The sequence below is a fragment of the Lacerta agilis genome, chromosome 2 (genome assembly GCF_009819535.1).
Source record: "Lacerta agilis isolate rLacAgi1 chromosome 2, rLacAgi1.pri, whole genome shotgun sequence".
Taxonomy (NCBI): Eukaryota; Metazoa; Chordata; class Lepidosauria; order Squamata; family Lacertidae; genus Lacerta; species Lacerta agilis.
In genome coordinates, this window is record NC_046313.1 from 10,993,527 (window position 1) to 11,018,338 (window position 24,812).

The window sequence follows — 24,812 nt, forward strand, 5'->3', positions numbered from 1 at the left end:
AGCACCTTAGAGACCAACTGAGTTTGTTCTTGGTATGAGCTTTCGTGTGCATGCACACTTCTTCAGATATCTGGTATCTGAAGAAGTGTGCATGCACACGAAAGCTCATACCAAGAACAAACTCAGTTGGTCTCTAAGGTGCTACTGGAAAGAATTTTCTATTTTGTTTCGACTATGGCAGACCAACACGGCTACACACCTGTAAAAGAAATAACAGGGAGGGCAGACCCTCCAAGTGTTTCTATTTTCCAGGGACAGCCCTGGATTTACAGAAGCCGTCCTGGTTTCTGATTTGATCCTGGAATGTCCCGCTTTTCCTTAGAGCGTCCCTATTTTCATCGGAGAAATGTTGGAGGGTATGGAGTTAATGTGACCCCCAAAGCCAAGGGTATAAGTAACTAGACAAGCTTTAGAAGACATCTGAAGGCAGCCCTATACTGTATAGGGAAGTCATTTAATGGTTTATTATTATTATTTTACATGGCTGGGGCAACCCAGTCAGAGGGGCAGGGTATAAACCATATTAATTATTATTATTATTATTATTATTATTGAATAGGACACCCCTACTTTCATCAGATAAATGTTGGAGGGAATGCGGAGGAATGTGTGAGCATATGGAGATAATTATTACTACATATTAAGGTCTGCAAATCAACCCCCTGTTAAAGGCACAACTAACTACAGGTAACTAACGAGGGACCCAGGTGGCACTGTGGGTTAAACCACAGAGCCTAGGGCTCGCTGAGCAGAAGGTCAGCAGTTCGAATCCTGTTGCTCGGTCCCTGCTCCTGCCAACCTAGCAGTTCGAAAGCACGTCAAAGTGCAAGTAGATAAATAGGTACCGCTCCGGCGGGAAGGTAAATGGCGTTTCCGTGCGCTGCTCTGGTTTGCCGGAAGTGGCTTGTCATGCTGGCCACATGACCCGGAAGCTCCCTCGGCCTATAGAGTGAGATGAGCGCCGCAACCCCAGAGTCGGACACGACTAGACCTAATGGTCAGGGGCCCCTTTACCTTTTTTAACTACAGGTCACAGTTCAGATTCTGACAACCTTAGAGCCTCTAGAATGATCACAGGTAGCTGGCCAACTTAGTGCCGTCCATATACTGTGGACTATAACTCCCATCAGTCCTAGCAAGCATGGTTAGGGGTGATGGGAGCTGTGGGTCCAACAGCATCTATAGGGCACTACGTTGTTCACCCCTGTTCTAGTCCAAGTGAACTCCCCACAAACTTTTGCACAAACAAAGCTCAATACGGAGGCTCAATAAATGTGCAATAAAGAAGCCATCTTGGAACGGACCTTAAATTATTCTGGAGATTATACAGCGCCAGATGTCTCCATGGGCAGTGTTCAACCCGTAAATGAACAACGTAATAAGGAAAGCATGCCGTCTGGGCATGTTCAAACAGCATTCTCAGGGCTAAGAGATCAGTTAGGAGTTCTGCCTCCTCCCCTCGCCCCATCCTCACTGCACCGCTGTAGCTTTTAACACCAGCCTCACACTCAAGAATACAGTCCCATAAAGCCTTTGCTCTCTTGTTCTAGCTCCATGCCAGGAAAGGCTCCATTGCAGACAACTTTATAAGCCAGGGGCAGCCAATGTCACGACCTCCGGGTGCTTTGAAACTACAATTCCCACCAGTCTTCCTGGCCATGTCGGTCTGTGATCAGCGATGATGTAGTTAAAAACACATGAAGAACATCACCCCCCCACATTGCCTGACCATGTTCTAAGCAGCCATGGCACTAAACCAGACATGAAAGTGAATATCAACTCTGCACACCTCTGAGGGACCTACAGAAAAATAACAGCAAAGCCAGCCAAATATTTCAACTTAAAAACTTTAGATTCTCTTGTGTGGAAACTTTAAGAATGTTAAGCAACTTACCAGGGAAAGATGAGCGTTTGGATCCAGAGGTTATGCCCGATGTCCATAGGGTGCCTCTAACTTTTTGGACAGCTATTTATAAAGGTTCCTCGTTGCCTCTGCTGAGAGGATAAAAACTCCCAAGTGTCTAAACTCCCTGAAGCAACTTCCTCTTTCCCCGCAGGCTTGTAAACGTCTGACGCCCAGACCTGTGTGTACTCACAGTGCTTGAAATATGCTTGCATGTACGCATTTATGCAGGCTCACCCACAAATGTTTAGAGCAGAGATTTAAACAAATATAAAAAAGAAAGATTTTTAAAAAAAGATTAACCCCAACTGGACTGGGGTAGAAAGGGAGTGGGGCAAAACAAGGTGTTTTTTCCCAGACTGCCACCAGGCTAGCAGTATTTTGCAGGAGTGATTCAAGTACATACTGAAACTTTAGGTTTCCATGCGCTGCTCTGGTTCGCCAGAAGCGGCTTAGTCGTGCTGGCCACATGACCCAGAAGCTGTACGCTGGCTCCCTCGGCCAATAAAGCGAGATGAGCGCCGCAACCCCAGAGTCATCCGCCACTGGACCTAATGGTCAGGGGTTCCTTTACCTTTAAACACACCTTTATTGAGTAGAGCTCCTCTTCCTGTTCTTCCCGCCTCTCCATCCTGTGCTATAATTTAAGTGCAGCAATGATTAAGGTCATTTTAAGCAGCCAGTTCCATGTCTTTCAGAACCACAAACAGCCCTCACAATAGCCATTTCCTCAGCTTTGTTCAAAGAGCTTTAGATCAAGTTGAATAGCAGCAAAGTGTGCTGAAATCATTGCTTCGTCATTTCGTTCATTGCCAGCAGGTGGTGCTATTGCTTCACCTATCTGTGCTGTAAGAGATACTGTGGTTAAAGGGAATTGCAAAGAAAAGCAACACAAGGCCGTGGTCCTGTGCACACTTAGCTTGGAAGTGAGCAGCACTGAACACTGTGGGATTTACTGCTGAGTAGACTGGACTGCAACATTAGCCTATGTAGAGCCCATAAGCTACATACAGCTCATCTAGGATTTCCTCCACCCCCAAAATAGCAGATCAGCAAATGAGTCCCATGAAGCGCATGACCTTAGCACCTACAATTCAATGAACCATGAACCATTCTCAGACTGATTGATTAATTAATTAATGCATTGAATCTGACTACAGGCATGGTGTTTCTTTTGAAAGCACACACTTCAGTGAACTAGTATTCCCAACCACAAAGTTGATCAGGTCTAAATTCCACTTGACAGTGACAGATGATCACTTACATTGTAAGGTTTAAGAGTAAACACTGGTAAGATGAATACAGACTAGCAAGAACGATGCAACCCGTTGCATCAAGTAAGGGGAAGTGAGGTCACTCTCAATGCTGATGAATTCTTGATTTCAAGCCTGTTGCACAAGTCTATATATTTTTTAATCTCCAGTGATAAATTACTCAGACAAAGGCTTAGAGCTCAACCCAAATGAGAGAGGCCACCAGGAGAAAAGTTAAACACTTTAACAAGAATAAAACCCATGCAGTTGTAAAAGATCCAGTTGCAGGCGGGGGGGGGGGAAGCAAAGTAGAATAAGTAGAATACAAACTTGAACACAGTTGAATAAATTCTCTATGTCCAAAAACAGAAGTCTTATTTCAGACAGAGGTGAGGTGGGAAGGGGGAGAAAGAAAACGGAAGGAGAGCAGCTGGAGAATTTCCAGATTGTGGGATAGCCAGCCTCATATAAATCTAATTAATGCATGAAGGGGTTAATACCATAGAGTAAGAGGCCCTGCCTAGCTTAGTGAGGCCACTTCCTCTTACCTTGGGAGGAAATGGGTAATCAGGCCTGTTGCTCAGTTTACCTGAGAAGCTCAAGTGTGAGGAGGCTCTCAGAAGCTGCTCTTGAGTTCCTGTACCAATGATTTAGGAACTTTCACCACTAAGCCAAGTTTTACTGCTTGTGCAAATTTCTGGAGGACAGGAAACTGACCTTTGAAGAGTTTGTAAGTAAACCATTTTTAATTTACCAAACATGGGTTCCCCCCCCCCCCTCTGCTAGGGGAAGAGGGAAGTTTTGGATCTCACAGGGGCATATCGGTATTTTAAAGGTCTAACTAAAAGCCTACATTCCTATACTTCGCTTTGTTGCATGTTTTGTGATTTTAAATCTCTGCCGGGGTTCTCTCACCAGAGTACATAGCCCATACTTGGGTCTTGGCATCCAGGAATTCTCCTTTTATATACCTATCCCCCCCCCTCCCCTTGCACCAACGTAGATGACAGCAGAAAATGTTACTTCTTGTTCTTTGTAGTTTATCCATTGACTTATTTGGGGTTTTACTAGTGCAATTCTACATAATCGAATCCTCATGAACTGGCAACCACAAAAAGGTGTTTTGGTTTTTTTTTTGTCATTGTTATGTGAATAGGAAGTAATCCCCAGCCCAGGGAGGACACAGTAGTAGGAGAGAGAGGGGGGGAGGGGTAAGGCTTCACCTGTTGGATTTCAGACTGCCATGTCCCCAAGCTGCTAACAGGATAGGAGCTTTGCCTGAAGCAAAATGGGACACTAGAATAGGCCTGTTACGTTACGCTGGCCCTTGTGAAGAGGCTCAGTGCCTTTAACTGCTGCGTGACAGGCACCAATTCAACAGGTGTAGCCTTTCCCTTCATTATGCCAGGTGAAGCTTCAGCTGTTTACTTTGTACTTGTGATGAGGCTTGCCGGCTCTGTAAGCCCCTGTAGTCTAGACTGAAGCTTCAGAAATCCTTTGGGCCTATCCAGTACCTGTTCAGGCAGAAATCCTACAAAAACAATCCTGCGTTCACCCCCCCCCTCCCCATCTGGTAAAAAACAAGAGCTGGCCCCAGCTGGTTGTTCGTGGTTTGGCCTGGGATGGGTGGAGGCCTGTTGGCTAGGAGAGCTATTTATCTAGCACATATTGGGATGTTTCCACGATTCTTCTTCCTCCTTTTTTAGCATGCCAAAGCTGTGGCTGTCAAGTGAGGGAAGAAAAAAAGACTTTTCTTGGTGTAAACAGCATGCCACAGCACACCGCCACAGCCACGAGCTTCGCATGAGAGGAGGAAAAAGCTGGGAGTGGTGGAATTGGCTCTTAGGGTTTCTTTCTCAAAAATATTCTTCGAGGGCTTCATATAAACCAGGCCTCACTCACCTCCAGGGCTTCTTATCGAAGGCTTCAGCCCTGGAACATGTGCTGCAGCAATAGAGCATTGGTGGACATGGGGAACGTACTTTTCCATTTATCATTGAGTAGCTGGTATGTCCACTCATAATATTCTGGGATTAAAAGGAGAAATTTATGGTTGGCATGTCTGCACACACCACGCCAGGGCTCTGTTCCTGCGACTTTAAGAGCGACCACACAATTGGGACATTAGCAGGTGAAACAGTTTCTGACAAGGAGGAATGGGGAAAGCTTCACCTGGTTAACTTTCATTTGGCTGGATGCTGTTGAGAAGCATCAGGAAGCCAGGGCAGTAAAAGTGGCAATTCTGTAGGAATTCTAAGGTGGAATCTACACACAAATAAAAAATGCTGTGAAAATGCTTTAAAAAAAAATAAAAAGTGTTTGAAAAATATACTGTATTGAATTTGCCATAAACTCACCATTTAGTCTCCCATTTGTATAATGCACTTAAAAAGCTATATTTGCAGCTGTGTTGCTAAGTCCCAAGTCACAGGATTGGGGTTCCTTCCAGGCGTCACAAAACGTCTTTGGGAAAAACGGGCCACTGCAGTGCATTTTGGTGTAGCGAGGAATTGCGTGAGAGAGGATCTCGGACCCTCCAAGTGTCCCTATTTTCCAGGGGCAGTCACGGATTTACGGAAGCCATCCTGGTTTCTGATTTGATCCTGGAATGTCCCGCTTTTCCTTAGGATGCCTCTGTTTTCATTGGATAAATGTTGGAAGTGACACCGGAGCCAAGGAGAAAAGTAATAATACAACCTGTAGAAGACATCTGAAGGCTGCTCTGTATGGGAAAGTTTTTTTAAATGTTTAATTATGCTTATATATATATATATATATGTTGAAAGCCACCCTGAGTGGCTGGGGCAACCCAGTCAGATGGGCAGGGCAGGGCAGGGCATAATTTTTTTTAAAAAAATTATATTAATATTATGGAATAGGGCGTCCCTATTTTCACTGGAGAAGTATGGGATCTCTGCTAGGTTGCCATGTTTGATAGCAACCTCTCGTAGCTGTCCCTTTAACAGTGGCTTGATATGCAGCAATTAGCAAGTCGCCATCATTGGCATCATCCACAGAGCTGCACAGGAAGAAGCCAAGCTGGGGTCCCCCCCCCCACTGCCACGTGGCAACCCTCATCTCCATGCATACCCATTATGAGCAAAGTCTCTTGTGACATCATTTTGCATGGTGGGGGGAAATGCTTACAGTGTAGTTAGTCTTGGTAAGCTATGAACACTGATGTCTACGACAGCTTTGCCTCTTCCTCCACGACATCTTCTGGTTCCAGAGCCCCGGTCTAAAGTCTCCATCTTCCTAATTGCCCATGTGGGCGTGCATTTGGTATGTAAACCTCTGATCTGCAGCACAAATCCTCAGTATGTTTACTCTGAAGGGAGCTTTGTGGATTTTACTCACTAGCTGAAAGTGTTTTGGCCTGCAGCCTTAAGGAGTTGGCTCCTTTTCATAAACTTTGGAGCCTTACAATGTGGTTAATATTGTGTCTGATGCCTGGCAGGGTGGGATTTTTTGAACCCGGATTCCCTTTGCTCCATAACTGCCTCACTCTCAGGGGTGATGCGATGTGTCCTCTTTAGGTTTCAGAGCGTCTAAAGCCTGGGAGGTCACATGCGCTTATTTTCCAAGTGTACATATTTGTCTTGAGCTTTTCTGGATGCTGCAGAATAGATACCCTGTGTAAGCAAACATGAGCCTTGGCGTCGTTCTGCCGCACTTGCCAAACCGGCAGAGATTTCAAGGGCAGAGCGTGACAGATTCCAACATGGACCCATCCTTTTCTAACAAGGGACCTGGGCCTGTAGAAAGACAAGCATAATGCTGGTCCACGTGTGTGTTTGTGTGTTTGTTTCTGCTTTGCAACTACAGAAGTATTTCAACCTCCAATATGTCAATTGCAGAACTCCTCTCTAACCTGTTTATTCAGCATTCATCTTGATTTGTTTCCACAAATTTTACTTGGTGGCAAGAATTGCCTGGCTAGGAATTGAGAAGGAATTTGGCATTTAAAGGCAAACCTACCTAATTCTCCCTTTAATAATAATAATAATAATAATAATAATAATAATACATGAAGCAAAGCACAACCATCCTTTGAAATTTGCACTTCTCCAAATTTAACAAACCAGTTCTCCAGGCAAGTACAGCAATGTGTACAGATATGCGCATACTCTGGAAAGAGTTGGTTGATTTGGTTGTGGAAAGAACGATGCACACATGCCTTCCTCACCAGGCTCATGGTACATTAGGGATTACCCGCAGGCAAGTAAGCAAAACATAGGATCTCAACCAAAGACCACAGTCTTACACACACACTTTGCCGCAAGCCCCATTGATCTCTTCAGGCTTTCCCATCTTTTTACTTTTGACCAAATAATCATTAAAGGCAGGGGGGTCTTTTGGATGGGGACCACAGCCAGGGGAGGAGATACTCATTTTTTAAAAGTGAAAGTCTCTTCCCACTCCTGCAGCCTCTATTTTATTCTGTTATTATTTATTCTGTCATGAGTCAATCTGATTAGTAACATAAAATAAAATAAAAAATTCCTTCCAGTAGCACCTTAGAAGGAACTTTTTATTTTATTTTGTTTTGACTATGGCAGACCAACACGGCTACCTACCTGTAACTGATCAGTAACATGGCACTGTGGGACAAGGGGGCAAATCGCCCACACACTTGGGGCCACAGTTCTGATCCAAATCACCCTCTATGGCTGCCATTTGCTAAAATTCAAAGAGACGACCATGGCTCTCCATTGCCTTGGCTAGTTAAATCGTAAGTATGCAGACATGGGATCTACATGTGTTGCTATGCCCTCTTTGTTAATTAGTTGGGCTGATTTCTCATTGCTTCCTAAACCCAACCAAAGCTGCTCTCTGCATCCAGGAAAAGGGCACACAGCGGTCCATGAGAACTAGGATTGAAAGGATCCATTCATTAATACGTGGATTCTGAATTGGACGCATCTGCGGCAAGAGAGAGCTCAGTTTCCGGCACTGCTGCTGATGCCTCTCGATTCGGGCAATGTCTGAGTGCAGAGAGAAACTGTTACCTACGTTCAACTTCCTCCAAAACAAAAATATTTGCGTGCCAAAATATTACCCACTTTATCTTCTCCTTGTTCTTCTGGTTCGTCTGCAAATGGGTGAAACAAGATGGATAGTTGCTTCACAGAATCTCCACATCTGTTGACAACAGCCCTATTGCAAACCCTTCATATACCAGGGCCCCTTGTTCTCCAGGGGTGCATCCGAGAGGAAATACTGTCTTCAGTTTCCAGTCTTCTGCTTGGCTGCCTGTTTGGGCGCTACAGCTGAGCACAGCTGTGTATCTTCCGTTTGCCAAGGAAGTTTGGATGTTTTTACCTTTGGGGGCTTCTTTAATTCCTGTGCGTCAGTTCAACAGAACAGAATTTAGAGGCACCCTCTTGCTCTTACAGGGAAAGAGAGCTACAAGCTTCTGGGTGTGAACGTCACCTGTGAGTGGGTGTAACAAAAACTCCCAAGTCCGGCTGCTTCTCTGCAAAGCAGCACAAGGAGGAGGCAGTCTGGAATGAGCGGGAAAAGCTGTGCTTGACCCTTCTCCCACCGACTGCCTTCTCTCTTCCACCCACCGAAGCTGCTTTTTTTTCCACCTGTGGGGTTGCAATCACAGAATTGCCCTGACCCTTCTGCCACCGCCTGCCTTCCCACCTTCTGCCCCAGGCTGCTTTTCTCATCTCTGCAGTTCGAGTCGCACGGTCACCTTGCAAATAGCGATCTATTTATTACTATTCTAAAAATAAGTTTAACCCAAAAGATTATGGTTGAATGCTGTAAAGCTACAGCGTGTGTTCCAATAAAGAACAAAAAGGCACCTGCTTGCCTTGAAACGAAAAGATCAATCCATTTCCCCTACATACGGTGTCAGTGAATTTATCGCATCCGGATAATTCCAAAGCTTGAATCAGCCACGCTCTAATAGCTGTAAAAGGCAATTTTGAGTGTTCCAGTTCCTAGCTAGAGCTACCTTGGCTGAGACTAATAAATTCCAGATCGATAATCTTATAGGAAGGTGAAGAGAGAGATCTAACCCTAGAATCCAGATCAAGCAATTATCCAGAGCACCGCGGGGGGGGGGGGGGAGAGAGAGACAGCAACAGGGTGCCCTCCAGATCTTCCTAGATCTCAGTTCCCATCATCTCTAGCTACTGACCATGCTGGTTAGGGCTAACGAATTGAACCAAAATCTGGAGGGTCACAGGTCCCTGGATGTCCAATCTGTCACGGATGCTTTAATTGAGATTCCTGCATTGCAGGGGGTTGGGGTAGATGATCCTTGGGGGTCCCTTCCAACTCTATAATTCAGACCTGGATGTGCCTCTAGATCAGGCTTCCTCAACCTTGGCCCTCCAGATGTTTTGAGACTACGATTCCCCATCATCCCTGACCACTGGTCCTGCTAGCTAGGGATCATGGGAGTTGCAGGCCAAAAACATCTGGAGGGCTGAGGTTGAGGAAGCCTTCCTTCTCTAGATGGTCTGCATTTTGTTGGAGGGATTCCAGTGCATGCTGGCACTTTAGTGCTCTTAACACCCTAGCGAAACAAATCCACTTAAAACAAAAAGCAAAAACACCCCTCTGTGGTTTGGAAAGCGAAGAGGTAAATGCACTGAGAAGTGTGTAGGAATGAATGACTAATGGGAAGACTTAAGCATCCCACAAGCAATTAAGAAGGAATGCTCTTTGTTGTATAACGAACCAGCAAATAAATCAAAAGGAATGCTCAATAAATGTGACCAGACATGGGCCACATTTGCACCATCCATTTAAAGAACTATTATACTACTTTAACAGTCATGGCTGGGATTTGATAAGAGACCACCATTCCCTTCCCAGAGTTCTCTGGAAAGAGGGACTGATTGTAACTCCCAGTTCCCAGGATTCTTTGTGGAAAGCCATGAAAATTAAAAGTGGCATAACTGTGCTTTAAATGCAAATAGGACCCAAGTCTAAATTTACGGAAGCGGTTCAAGATGAATGCTCAATAAACAGGTCATCTGGAAGAATCCTTAATCTTTACTTTATTATTGCTTTGCTGCAGAAAGAGTTGCAGGTGATATTCATGCTTGTTTTGATTATGATGGTGATAGAGCTATAGATAGTAGGACAGCTGTATGGGATGCGTTTAAATATGTCATTACTAGTGAGTGGTCCTTTGTGCCACAAAAGCAGGGAGAGACAGGACATAGATTTATTGTTGGGGCATTTAGGAAAGAAATTGTATTATCTGGACAGTGCTTGACAGCTCTCTTGGGCTTGGAAGAAATCGGATTGAATGGATGCTCTTAAAACTGGGGGGGAAATGGTGGCATTTCTGAGACGAAAACATTTTGAAAAATGAGCTAAAGCAGGCAAATTGGGAGTGTCGACTAACTGGAAAGCTCAAGTTGAGAAACCCTCTGGCAAGCTAGTAATTTTAACAAGAATTTTAAAAAGACAGTTGTATAAAACAGAACGTTATCCAGTAGCTTAGATGACTTCTTTTTTTTAGATAAGTTGCAAATCCCTCAAGTTTTACTTGAAGGCAGGGAAAATTTAAATGCACCATTCCTCTTCCAGGAGGTATTATATCAGATTTAAGTCTCTTTTAAAAATAGCATGGCTCCCTGTATTGATATTTTTATGTTCCAAAATCTGTAGTAGGGCAATAACTTTATTGGACCAACCATAGTATCACGAAGTAGTGTGCAAACTTTCAGCTTTGGCCAAACTTTTCATCTATGTACCTGGTAAGCAGAGCAATGGGATTTGATGGGGAGGGTTGTTTTTTTTTGACTGATGTTGAAACTGGAGTCTGCATCTGCTGAAAGTTTTAAGATGGAATGGGCACTGGACATAACTGCCATTCAAACGAGTGTTTAGGTGCTATGCGTATATCAGCTACCTTTATTGTTTGTGTGATTTTATATTGCATCTTTGCGTGCAAATGCTGGCTCCCATCTTGATGAATTCGTTTAAATGTTGTATTGACGAGAGAGCTGAATGTATTGGTGGTGGAATCTCCTTTGTTGAAAGTTTTTAAGCAGAGGTTGGATGGATCTGCCAGGGATGCTTTTAGTTGTGATTCCTGCATTACAATGTTGACCACTGATGGTGCTATCTAAAATAAAAACATAGCAATAATGAATTACCTCCTCTGTTCGGATCATTGCAGTTGTGGAATTTTAGTTTTTATTCACGTTTTGTTAGAGAAGAATGGGCCCCGAACCCCATTGGATAGGATCACATGTAGGATTTAAAACTTCGATCTTGAAGAAATCTAAAAGGCAATCTTGCTTTTCTCCATATTCTGTGATACTATGAAGCTGCACAGATTTATTTGCTTGGACTATGTAAGTCACAAGAGTAAATGGGATGCTTTTTCGGTTAGAACAAACATTAGCCGCAACTCACAAGCAATTCCTTTAGATCGGCCTCCCCCAACTTGGTGCCCTCCAGATGTTGTTGGACTCCGACTCCCATCATCACTGACTATCAGACATGCTGGCTGGGACGGATTGGAATCGTAGTCCGATGGAAATCTGGAGGGCGCCAGGTTGGGAAGGTCGCTTCAGAGGCATTAATGCAAGTGCAAAGCTTTTTTAAGGCAAAAGTTAATACTGTTGGTGTCATTGAAAGACTGGGAAAAACAGAAATAAGCTGAGTATGGGTATCACCCCATTAGGATTAGCCATGTGGGATTCCACATTTAATTTAGAAGACACAGTAGGGTGGCTTTCTCAGTGGGAAAAATCATAATTTTTCTAAATTTAAAGACTCGGTGGAACATAACAGCTTCATTACCCACGAGGAGGTTAATTTGAAATCACAGTAGTGGGTGCCGCCCTCGGATTGTACTTTCAAGTATGGCATTTTCTCTTATAGGAATTAATGGCTGACAATGATTTGAAGTTTTAACTCAATGTGAAGAAATGTTGGGGGAAGTTGATAGCGGGGAGAAAAGAGAGGCTATCACATTTCTGTGAGATAATATCAGATCTAGAAATCACGAGAGACTTGCAGACATATTTGGACCAGAGACATGAGAATGGATATTTTATGTAAAATTTTGGGGGAAATACATATCATGAGTTTGGCCAAACTGCGAGAGGCAGTGAAGGATAGGCGTGCCTGGCGTGCTCTGGTCCATGGGGTCACGAAGAGTCGGACACGACTGAACAACAACAGCACATATCATTCAGTTTTCATCTTTTAAGTGAAGTGCAACATAGAATTGTATATTGCTAATGTCCGACTCTTGCAAGGTTAAGCAATATTGTCTAAACAAACGCTTTTAAATGTTAGAAATGTGACACATCGAATATGCAGAATATAATAATGTGTGGCAGAGCTGTCTGCATGCTTAAGATATATTGCCCCCTGATTGGCCAGTGTGGTGTAGTGGTTAAGAGCAGTAGACTCGTAATCTGGTGAACCGGGTTCGTGTCTCCACTCCTCCACATGCAGCTGCTGGGTGACCTTGGGCTAGTCACACTTCTTTGAAGTCTCTCAGCCCCACTCACCTCACAGAGTGTTTGTTGTGGGGGAGGAAGGGAAAGGAGAATGTCAGCCGCTTTCAGACTCCTTCGGGTAGTGAAAAGTGGGATATCAAATCCAAACTCTTCTTCTTCTATGTATGGTGCAATTGATTGATTTATTGAAACAGCAAGAATAAGATTGAAATTGGCTAGCTTTAATTTTGGATGATCTTGGTCATTGAAGGGGCAACTGAATCTTTGCTGCAAAGCATTCTGGTTGCTGCGTAAATTTTATTAGTTTGTCACTGGAAAGCTGCACCGCTGGCAACAAGAATGACATTACAGTACTAATTGTGGTGCAATAGAGCTTACTCCCAGGTAAGCATATATAGGATTGCAGCTTGAAAGCCCTGGATATAGCAGAAATGTATGAATGGGCAAAGAACCCTTTTCAGCCCTACTATGGACCACATTTCCTCATGGGCGATGTGCTGGGACCCACATTCCTGTGGCAAAAGTGGGTGAGGCGATGGACGTGGCACTTTGTACAGGAGGCAGCCATACACAAGTCAGAAGTTGCTACCCGCCCATCTCTCCATCCTCCAACCAGACAAGCAAGAGATATCATCACAATGGAAGGATCCATTCCAGGCAGGCAAAGACATTCCAGAAGGGTAGGGAGCATGGCCAGTGAGAGCATACCCTTCCAACATTTCTCCGATGAAAATAGGGACTGAAGTATGACTCTCTCTCCTAATGATTGCACCCTTCAGTCTGTGTAGGAGGAAAAGCCAACTGACTTCTTACTAACCAGTTACTAGTTCAGTAATAATTGGAAAAACCATCTCTCAGACTTGGTGGGTGTAAAGTTGGGGGTGGGCAAATCTGTCAATTTCAATTTAATTCCGTTGCTTGTTTTCCCAGTCTTAAATTCATATCCTCACATACATCAGTTTGTGATTACTGTTTTTTAAGTGCAAGCATTTTAATGCAAAATTCTCTGTATACGCACATTATCTTATGCAATCACGTGCAAGTAGGGGGATGCCTGATGTATGCATTTAAACACACACTTTATCTAGTATGTGTACTTTGGTACCCCTTACTTGCTTGGATAGTTTTATTGCAAAATTTGGAAAAGTGAGAATTTCAAAGGATGACTGTGCTTTGTTCACATATTGTTTCAGGGGGTGCAAATTGGGTAGGTTTGCTTTTAAATTCAAACTGAACTGATCGTTTCCCCTTCCCCATCCCTACTGGCAGTGCTAATCAGAAAGCTCCAAGGCCAGCCATTTGTCCACTCAAAACTTACCCACTCCCCGAACTACTATGCCGTTTCCCTTGTCCCACACTGCAGGGGGGAGAGAAGCAGATTTCCATGTCACGTGTAATTTGGACCGAAGTCCATCCACCCTCTCAGCCACAGGTTTGCCTGGGACAACTTTAAATACTATCAGTTGAAAACAATAGTGGCCTTTCATTACGTGCAATGCTTTGAACATCAGTCCAGTGCTCAGATCTAAGCATATGTGATTGAAGTCATTTAGCAAAGCCGCTCTTTGTGATGTGCTAGCAAAACACCTGCAGGTGGGGTGTCTACCTCATCATCCTGCTTCTCTTTTTTCCACCCATCATTATGACAGGTATGGTGAAGGGGTACGTATCTTTCAAAGACCCCCCCCCCCCGATGCACACAGATGGCGACACACATCCTTGTGGAGGTAGCATTTGTGCAGAATTTGTTACCAAGTATGTGTGTATGAATGTGAATGTGTGAGTGACCTCTTCACCACAAAAGTATCCCCAAAGCACTGGCAGAAGAAGAGGAGTGTGGGGGGAGTGCACCACCCCTGGCAGCACGATCCCGGTGGGGTGCCACCCCCCGGCCCACGCTGGGCGTCACACCCCCACAGGAGGTGCATCATGCCCCCAGGATATGCGCCAGCTATGCCCCTGCCCGCTCTCTGCCCCCCTCCCCCCCCCCCCGTGCTGGAGCATGAAGCTCTGCCACTGCCCCAAAGTGCAATGCTTGCATCTCCCATCGGATGGAACCCCAATCATTCACTTGTGTTGGCAGGGGAAATATCTGTGGCCCTCTGGAGGTTGCTGTAAACTAATTCCTAAACTCAGAGGCACCCCATTATTGAAGACTACAATTCCCATAATCCCTGAATATTGGCCATGTTGTCAGGGGCTGGTGGAAAATCAGTGACATCTGGAAGTCCAAAGGTTTTCCCATCCCTGACACCTATGGCGTAAAGTAAAATGGCACACTTGCGGACGCGGTTGCAATGGCAGCCACGTTCCTGTCTTGCTTCTGGTTGTCCAGCCAGTAAGACATAAGCAAGCCCTGGTTTGCACATCCCTCCTGCACCTGGTCCTGATGCAAACGGTCCAAAATGCAACTCGCACAGGCCTCTTTTTCAGCATATAAATATTTATGGAAACTCCGTGCCAGTTAGAGCATCTGCATGGACACGGTTGAAATGCATACAGATGTGGCTGAGTATTTCCTGCGTGGAAGTTAGGTCAGTGTAAGAAGCTTTATCTGTGTCTCTTGTGTGTAAAATACTCTTCGAGAAGACAAAATATACCGTAGACGGCTTTGCCCGATGCAAAAATGATGCAGAAATATACTTCCTTTCCTGCGAAGGAGAGCTGTTTGTTTAAGAGTCCCAAGAGAGAAAATAAAGGAGAATAAAGCAGAAGTCCTCCATCCCACTGCCCACCAGCCACCCAGAGCATATGAAGAGAAGGAGACTTGCCTGTTTGGATTGTTTGGCATGGTCGGGGTGGGGGCAGTTGAGCTGTATTTCTTTGTGGCCCCAAGTGCTCCATTGGTGGAGTTGGGGAGGTCCGCAGCAGTAAGCAGGAAGGCTAGGTTACAGGCAACGACCCAGAAGGTCAGTTAGAATCCATGCACCACACATCTAATTTAGCTCAGACTAGGCAATAGCCAGACACAAGTAGAGTTAAATTAGATGTCTGGCCCAGCATTTAAGCAGCAGCAGCAGCAGCACAGGAACCAGCACAACAAGCTTCTCAAGTTTTAAAAGCATTTTTGGCCTGTGCTCTCAGGTTGCCGTCAACACCTGTGGCCCTCCAGATGTCATCTAGCAGCTCTCGTGGCCCAGCCAATGATCAGGGATGATGGGAGCCGCCATCCAACAGCCTGCTGGTTTTTGTGCTGGTGTTCCTTTCTCCACGAGGGCATGCCCACAAGCCAGTAGGTGGAACCTGTGGGCCATGTCCTTCTATAGGTTTTATGCTGGAAGAGTCAGAGTGCTGGACGAGGATGTGGGATACCAGGGTTTGAATCCCCACTTTGGGCCTGTCCTACCTCACAGGGTTGCTGTGAGGATGCAGTGGTGAAGAGGAGGAGTGTGGAGAAAGGTGGGATATACATGTAGTTCCCTCTCTCTCTCTCGTTATCTTTCTATGTGTGTGTGTATAAAATATTTGCTAGGAAATCCAGTGCACATTATTGATAATGGCCAAATTCCTCTCAATGGCAGTGATAATAGGGAGGAAATTAATAGGGAGGATTGTGACCTTTGGTTATTTATTTTGTGTGTAACTGAGTTGCGGTTACTATGTATTTTTGTATTTTGTTATGTATTTAAAATATTGGTATCCTCTATGGAACAACATTTGAAAGGTCCCAGTTCCCCATCCATGCTGTAGGCAGTGCTTAGTGGGGAAGGGGCATAGCCTAGGTTCAGGCAGACAAATCAGTACTACTAATAATACAACCTGTCTTAGAAAAAAGTTGTGCCTTTTAGTCAGGTGTGAGGTTCAAACTCAAGGAGACTCCCCCCCCCCCTTTGGAGGTATGAGGCAACACATAAAAGGTAAAGGTAAAGGGACTCCCTGACCATTAGGTCCAGTCATGTCCAACTCTGGGGTTGCGGCGCTCATCTTGCGTTACTGGCCGAGGGAGCCGGGGTACAGCTTCCGGGTCATGTGGCCAGCATGATTAAGCCGCTTCTGGTGAACCAGAGCAGCGCATGGAAACGCTGTTTACCTTCCTGCTGGAGCGGTACCTATTTATCTACTTGCACTTTGACATGCTTTCGAACTGCTAGGTTGGCAGGAGCAGGGACCGAGCAACGGGAGCTCACCCCGTCATGGGGATTCGAACCGCCGACCTTCTGATCAGCAACCTAGGCTCTGTGGTTTAACCCACAGCGCCACTTGCAACACATACATTACCTCCGTGAGATGAACAATTAATTTTTCGAAATATTGCCATTGTTTTCTGTTACCCTAACACAAAATGATAATTATTAGGTAGGCTGTGCCTAACTTTTAAAGTAATGAGATAAGTTGGGTCTCTTTCCTTCCTGAATTCCACCTGTCTTTAAATCTGGGGGAGAAGCAAGGTCACCATTCCTAATGAGGGAATGGCATGCTGTACACGGGAAGAAGTATTGTACAATGAATGTAATGCCTTTTCCATTGAAGAGGTACCATGAGCAAAGAGGCAGTGCTAATGGTTCTATCCCAAAGAGATCAAAGGCACTTGAAAAGTATAGGTTTGGTTGGCATTCAACACACAGCCACAGTTTGTTTTACAAACTGCAAGTTGTCACACAGATGATTAAACAAACCATGGCTCGTTTCTCCGCCGGTTTTATTTCCCAGCTGCTCTTGCCTCATGCCTTTGTGGTCTGGTGAGCATCTGGGGCAGGGTAATGAAACAAACCATGGGTAAGGAAGGGTGCTGGGTTTTCATGTAATGCCAAACCAAGTTTCATAAGCCAACAATGAACCATGGGTTGTTGGCAGTAAACAAACCATAGTTAAGCTGCTGGGCAGAGTTCACACATAACACTAAGCCAAGGTTTAATAAACCACGGTTCAGCAGTATGTGCAAAGCAGGGTGCAGTGGGTGTCCAAGCAGCCATGACTGCTCCTGCTCATTTACTACCTGGTCCTTTCATTTGCACACACCCCCCATACCACCTGGAGTCCTGCTTGGCACAAACAGGTGAAAGTGTGGACAGAGAAAATGAATGGGTTGCTATCTTTCACTGAAGAAGATTTAAGGCCCACACCCATGGGAAAGGATGGCAACACTCCTACAAGGAATGCTACCCATGCCCTCGGGTGCCTTACTCGGTGATGGGGAAACAGATGTTGCTGAACTCCACTCCCCTAATCCCCTGACCACACGCCATAGTGGATGGAGCTGCCCTAGTTAGAGACAGAAGGATTGCTGACCCAAATTAGGCACTGAGCTGGGATTTGGATCCAGGTCTCCCTTTGGTGAAAGAGTTGTGTCCTGCATTTGTTTTTGTTTTTGTGTGTTTTAACTTTGGGCAATCTGCTTGCCTGGGATTTACCTGCTCTCACCTGCTGCTGCTGCTGCTGCTGCTGCTGCTGCTGCTGTATAAGCCTTGCTGGTCTCAGTGCTTGCTATAGGTCAGGTTCAGGCAACCCATGAAACCAGAACACAGGCTCATCTATAGAAACCACCCAGATTAATACTGGGATGCCTGGGTAGCACTTCCATTGCAAGATTGCATACCTTCAGATATTCCTCCAGGCCCCAGCCAGCTCTCCCAGTTGGCCAGATGTCCCAGATGACATCTTTTCTCTTGCCAGACTCAGCAGCATTCACACAGCGATGGCAAGGGAAGCAGCTTGCTTGGAATTAAGTTACAGGTGGGTAGCCGTGTTGGTCTGCCATAGTCGAAACAAAATAGAAAATTCTTTCCAGTAGCACCTTAGAGACCAACTGAGTTTGTTCTTGGTATGAGCTTTTGTGTGCATGCACACTTCTTCAGATACCAGAGTGTGCATGAAGTGTGCATGCACACGAAAGCTCATACCAAGAACAAACTCAGTTGGTCTCTAAGGTGCTACTGGAAAGAATTTTCTATTTTGCTTGGAATTAAGACATGATGCAATCCAGGAGTTGCCAACGTGGCACCCTTGAGGTCTTCCCCTGGTGGCCATGAAGCCTTTGAGGCTCCCAGTATGCATGCATCATGCGCACGCACGCACACACACACACACACACACACAGCCAGCCCCCTTGGTCATGGTGAGACTTTCCTCACTTGACAGTACAGTGAGCTGGAAGAGGAAGTTGGAAGAGGGACACTCTTTCCTACTTCCTCCTTTTACCTCTATGTGCTTTTCAAAGCTCAAATTAATTCTACTGTGTGTTTGAGCATTTTCCCTCTCTGGAGGCTGATCCACAGGAGGGGGTAGAAAAGAGATCATAGCACACTTTCAAAAATCCGTATATGCCCACAGACCTCCAAAGCTTGCTGACCTTGATGTAATAATATGGTGTGTGTTTTTGTTTTGTTATACTGTTAACAGCCCTGTGATCTTCCGATGAAGGGTGGTATAGAAATTTAATAAATAATAAGAATACCAAGAATTAATTCTGTGTCTGTATTTATACACACAGGGTTTCTTGGGCTGCAGCTGCCATATCCCAGCCTGAAGAGTCTTTCCGCCTTTCATAAAAACGTAAGTATTGCCTTGACAGATCAGCCGAAAGGTATGGTAATTTAGTTATTGTGGCCAATGTTTAATTAACCAACCAATGTTGTATGAATTTGCGTAATCCCTTTTACAAGCTATCTAGGCCAGGGTTGGGCAGATGGTAGCCTGGGATCTACTGGTAGATCTCTGGTTGATTTGCCGTAGATCAGCAAGGATTTCTGACACCCGCAGTTTAACAACAGCAACTGTAAAACAACCTTTCCACCCAAATTAGGCTGTAGAAATGACACAATCTAACCAGGACTGGATTTTTGTGTGAAAGGGCTTTTGTGTTCAGTTCAGTACTGGGTGCTGAAAACTACTTTCTAGGCTCAGAGGCACCCCGTTAATTGAATACTAATTGCATGTCTTTGCATCCGATTAGAGTTCTAGAAGAAAACACACACAAAGTAGGTCTGGCAAGACAGAAACCTCTGATCTAAGCTTGTGCTGTCACATCTTGCGATAGTGAGTTCCACAGGTTGATTATACACTACATGAACCTTTAAAGATCTTAAAGGCAGCAGCAACAGTACCTTCTGCACAATTGCTGTAACGGTCCTTTTGCCCACCCTCCTCTCCTGCCTGCTGCCTGTGAGCTGTAGAAGTGAATACCTGAAATGTTCCATTGGCACAGGGTGGATATAGACAATCAATAGCCAAGCAATAACTTAACACCATGGGGGCCAAACCACTTGCTAAGTCAGATGTCTGTATCATCCAGTCGCAGAGATTTTTTTTTATCACACATCAAATGTTTCTTTTGTATATTGTATATATACAATATACTGTGTCTATACACTATATTTGATGTTTGCAGTACATAGACCGAACAGACACCAAAATCTGTATATCTCCACATTCATGGTTCTTAAGGGCTGTCGTATCCTAAGAGCCATGACATTTTGAATGGTTAGGTAGTGCATTCCCTTTTCCACTAGGGTCTAAGGCACTTTCCAAACAAATGAATTGAGTCAAGTGATTGAGAAGATGCCGCAAGCCCAGCAAGAGCCTTGATCAATGGGATGATTTCCTCGTGTAGGATGAAGGGGCTGTGATGCAGAGAACAAATGTGTTCTTCTGCCCCCTGCTGTCGTGAGCCAGCACTGTTCATCGCATGTCTAAGGAAGGGAAAGCTTGCCAACAAGGAAAGGTTTGCCTGCTTGTTAGGCGCTGAGAGGGTCAAAGGCACCTTCTCTTCCTAAGCCCCTGGGAAGTTTACTGCAGCACATATCAGGAGCATGAGAAGGCTCCTGGTGTGCATGATGCTGTTGAGATTCCTGCATTGCAGGGGATTGAACTAGTTGATCCTCTGGGTCCCTTCCAACTCTACAATTCTATGATTCTATAATATGAATTAGGCCAGCCCCAGGCTGAAGTCACATGAACTGATAAAATGGAAACTTGGACCCAGCACAATCCTTAATCTACCCTCCCTTGCTTGCGCTTGCTCTGCACTGCTTGAGCAAGCAAGGAAAAAGGAGGATTAAAAACCAGGGGAGGCAGCAATCTGCATGATCTCTCTCTCTGGGAGAGGGCTAGGTCCAAAATAGACATGCACACAAAATCTAGAACCAATCAGAGTTGTTTGCAGGGCTGCCCTCAAGACATTTCAGTGATTGAGGCAGGAAATCTGAATAACATATTTAAACTGTTTGCCCCGAGGCAGTGGGAAAATCTCCAGTGCAAGCCACACTGAAATGAACCGAAAACGCTCGGGAGCATCATGTGCTCACAAAGCTCTTCAGTTTGGTGGCGCTTAGAGAACTTCCCAGTGAACCGTGCTCTGCAGGTCACATCTGCTTGACTCCCACTCTCCTTAATAGCACTCAAAATATGCTGCCCGAAGCAATGGCCTCATTTTGCCTCAGGGTAGAGCCACCTCTGGGTCACACTGGTGTTCAAGCGTAGGCTGAGACAGTGTAGGCAGTCAAGATCTCCTCCTCTGAGGGTCACATCACATGTTACAGTCTCAATGGGTGCACATTACAGACTTGCAATGTGCAACAGTTGGAAACCGCAATGTTTCAAGTCTGTTTAACACTTTTTACCTATGCCATGGGAACATTCTCAGGAGCAAACAGCTGCAGCATGGAGATGCATCGTATACCCCAAATTAATCAGGCATCCCCAAACTCGGCCCTCCAGATGCTTTGGGACTACAACTCCCATCGTCCCTAGCTAACAGGACCATTGGTCAGGGATGATAGGAACTGTAGTCCCAAAACAGCTGGAGGGCCGAGTTTGGAGATGCCTGCTGTTAATGAATGTCGTCATGTATGAGACTGGTCTGAGCAGAACTCTTGTTTTTAGAGTTGAGTGGTGACAGTCAAAATTTGGGGTGGTAATCAACTAAGTTTTAGTCAGAGCAGACCCAGTGAAATTAATGGAACTAGTCATGTTCATTAATTCCAATGGGTCTGCTCTGCGTAAAACTTAGTTGAATCCATGAACTCCTTGTTTTAGGGAAAAGATAATCAGAACAATCTATATTGAAGTTTCTTATCAAGTGGTAAAAAGGTAAAGGTACCCCTGACCATTAGGTCCAGTCACGGACGACTGGGGTTGCGCACTCATCTCGCTCTATAGGCCGAGGGAGCCGGCGTTTGTCTGCAGACAGCTTCCGGGTCATGTGGCAAACTGTAACTAAAGCTGTAGAAGAAGGCAGATTAAAGTTGCCTGCAACTCAGCAGCTAATAGGTGATGTGCAGCCATGGGCATAGCCAGGATTTTTGTTAGTAGGGGAAGGACCTCAAATTTGTATTGATTTTTATTGATAGGGGGAGCTGCCCTCCTGCCTCCCCATGGGTGCAGCTCCCTTATCAAGATCTTCACAAATCTGACCAGTAGGGGTGGAAGTGGGAATGGAGAGGGAATTTGCTTCCCCTGAAATCCCCACCCAATATCCCAAGGCTCTTGGATTTTGTACAGTGACATTCTCATGACCAGATCCAGGGGATGGTTCTCTGGCTATGTGTCCCTGAGGTCAGTGGAGCAGGAACAAACAGAATGCAGTGGCCTGCTGACCCGGAGAAAACAGAAAGCCACCTTTGCCATGTTTATACCAGTCCTGTCCAATGCAGTGGTTTCATAATGCCTGCCAGTCGCAAGTTCCATGCCTTCCCTCCCTTCAGCATCTGAAGTGGGCTCTGGGATCGGAGCACATGCTTGCCCACAGAGCCTAGGGGTTGGTCCCAGTCTGAAATGGTGAAGTTCCCATGCTGAGCCCTGGAGTCCCTGACAGAGACGAAGAATGCAGGCGAAAACGAGCCTTATCACTTTTATTGTTGTCAAGGGGCAGAGGGATCAAAGGTGCTATATGGGATGAAGCAGAAAGGCATTGGTGTCAGCAAGAAAGGTGGTGGTGTTGGGGGGTGGGAACAGGGCAAGGAGAAAGTCTAGCATGGACAGACGGATGGCAGATGGAAAGACAGACACTCTGGGGTGAACAGGACACCTGGGATGGGCGGAGGGAGGGGGACAGATTGCCCTGTGGGCTTTGAAGGACTGAGGTAATGCGGGACAGGACTGGCGTGATTCATGCCAGCTAGGGGGCAGGTGGGTCCCATTTCCCCCACACACGCCAGTGTCTCTATTGCTCTGAACGTCAGTCACAGTTTTGACAGGGGAAAGGGAGAAGAGTGCGGCCAATGTAATGGCCATGGCATGGAAGACCTTCCTCCCTGGTCTACGGGGTCATATTCCGGGCCTTGCGTTGTTGTTCTGCTCGGGGCAGATGGGAAACTGCAGACCATGGTGCATGCATGCGTGTGTGTGTGTCTGGCTGTGTGTGTGTGAAAGAGCGAACCCAAACCTCCGTTGTTCCATTAATCAACACACACAAATGTACACACACACGCAAAATCCACGGATAGGCGCCAACTAGGATGCGTGCCAGGGAATTTAACAAGCATCTGGAATTTTATGTGCTCCGGGTGGGGTTGGGCTTTAGGAGAAGGGGGCCTGGAGAGGAGGAGGCTGTTTAATCTCCAGGAAACTAATGACCTGGCCTCCTGGTTAATGTCCCCACCCACTCAAGAAAGGGGTGGAGGGATGGGGACCCAACTCTGTAGAAAAAAAGCAGAGGGGGAAGGAGACAGAGATGTTGTGCTACCATGGCAACAGCTCAAATAACCCAAAGGGAAGGTCTACAGGCAGAACGAGATGCAAGGAACTCCTTTAGAGAAGAGATCCCTGCTCTTCTGTACTTAGGAGCCAAGAGTCGAGGCTAACAACCCAGACCCAGTCAGATGAGTCAAAGCCCTTGCTCCTACTCAGTGAGATAGCAGTGTGAGTCCCAGTTTTTCAATCACCACACACACACACACAACCATACCCATCACATGGTTTCTAGGCTAGGTGACGGGATCACACTCACTTTCTCAATTCAGAGTTCTTCCTGATTCCTCCAGAGTTAACGGAACGTAACTTTAAAAGAAGAAGAAGAAGAAAAAACACAGCCCAGATTCCCTTGATTTTCCTTACCTAGGGAGGGTGGGTGGTGCAGAGGAGGGAACGGTTGTCTGACTCAGGTGTGTGGGTGTCACTTCTGAACAGAAAACGATGCCGAGTTTATGTCTGTCTGCCTCTTAGAGGAATGGGGGTGAGGGCAATGGGAGCACAGTAATTGCTCTGCCAGTCTCTTGTCGAGGTGCAGCGGTGGTGGGGCCACAGGGGGCCCCCATTGCATGGAAGCGCAGTGAGGGTGGGGCCAGCACAGGGGATCGGGGGGGGGGGATATGTACATGGAGGTGCCGGCCAGCATTATTGCAGTAGGGGCTCTGTCTTCCGGAGGCCCTGTCTTCTGTCCCATGCACACAAACACACACACCCCTTTCAGTGCAGGTGGACAATGGCTTGTATGAGTGGGGGAGGCAAGGGCCCCCCCTTAGCTCTGGGATGGAAGGAGATTGCTTGCTGATCAGTCCCTGAGGTACCAGAACTGCCTCCCCTTTCGTTGCTCCACAGAGTCCTGGGGAGGCACTATCACTCCCCAACCTTTTTTGTACCTCGGGAGATGTGACTGACACACACACATGTGTGTGTGCACACACATAGATGCACACAAACACACCTTGGCCCAGCCTGCGGGAGAACCTGGCGCTTGTGCAGATTTGGCCAGGGACCCCCAGATGGGGTTGAGAGCAGGTGCATGTATGTGCGTGTGTGTTTGTGTGAGGGCGGGATTGTCCCTTTTTCTCTTCTCAGAAAAATATTTCCATCTCTAGTTACAAAGAAAAAAAGAGGAAAAGAAACAAAAAAAGAAAGGAAAGAAAGTAAAATCGCTCCCGTTGGATGGGGCTGGGCGCCATGTGACGTTGCCGAGACCTGTTGCTAGTTGCCGGGGTGGGCGGTTCCAGTGGTGCCAAGAGTCCCGGGATTGTGGCAGGCAGGTGGGTGGACGGGCGGCATCAGTATGGCGAGAAGAGGATGGGTCCGTGTGCAGTTCGGATGGGCCCCGGAGCCGGGCGCAGGAGCGGGTGCGTCAGAGGTGGGCCCTGCAACAGCGGTGGCGTCGGGGCTGGTCGCAGCGTCAGGGGCGAGGAAGCGGCAGCTGCCATGGCTGCTGCCACAGCCAGCGGATTGGGCAGCAATCCGGCTGCCAGCGACTTGGGAAGCTCCTTAGGGAAGGCCAGGGAGCCCTGTGGAAACAAAACGAGAGGCAGGCGTCAGAGGCAACGTAGGAAATTGACCTTACGG

At 46.2% G+C, this 24,812-nt stretch overlaps 1 protein-coding gene across 8 annotated transcripts in view; it reads right to left on the reverse strand.

Moving 5' to 3' along the window:
• Positions 1-23,837: 23,837 nt before the first annotated feature.
• The window catches only part of ZNF385A (zinc finger protein 385A), a 180,982-nt gene continuing 180,007 nt past the window's right edge, over positions 23,838-24,812 (reverse strand). For all 8 annotated transcript variants that reach the window (XM_033138554.1, XM_033138553.1, XM_033138552.1 and 5 more), the window contains one exon: positions 23,838-24,754. In XM_033138554.1, the coding sequence (XP_032994445.1) occupies positions 24,524-24,754 (231 nt within the window). In that variant the 3' untranslated portion in view covers positions 23,838-24,523. The remainder of the gene's footprint in view (positions 24,755-24,812) is intronic.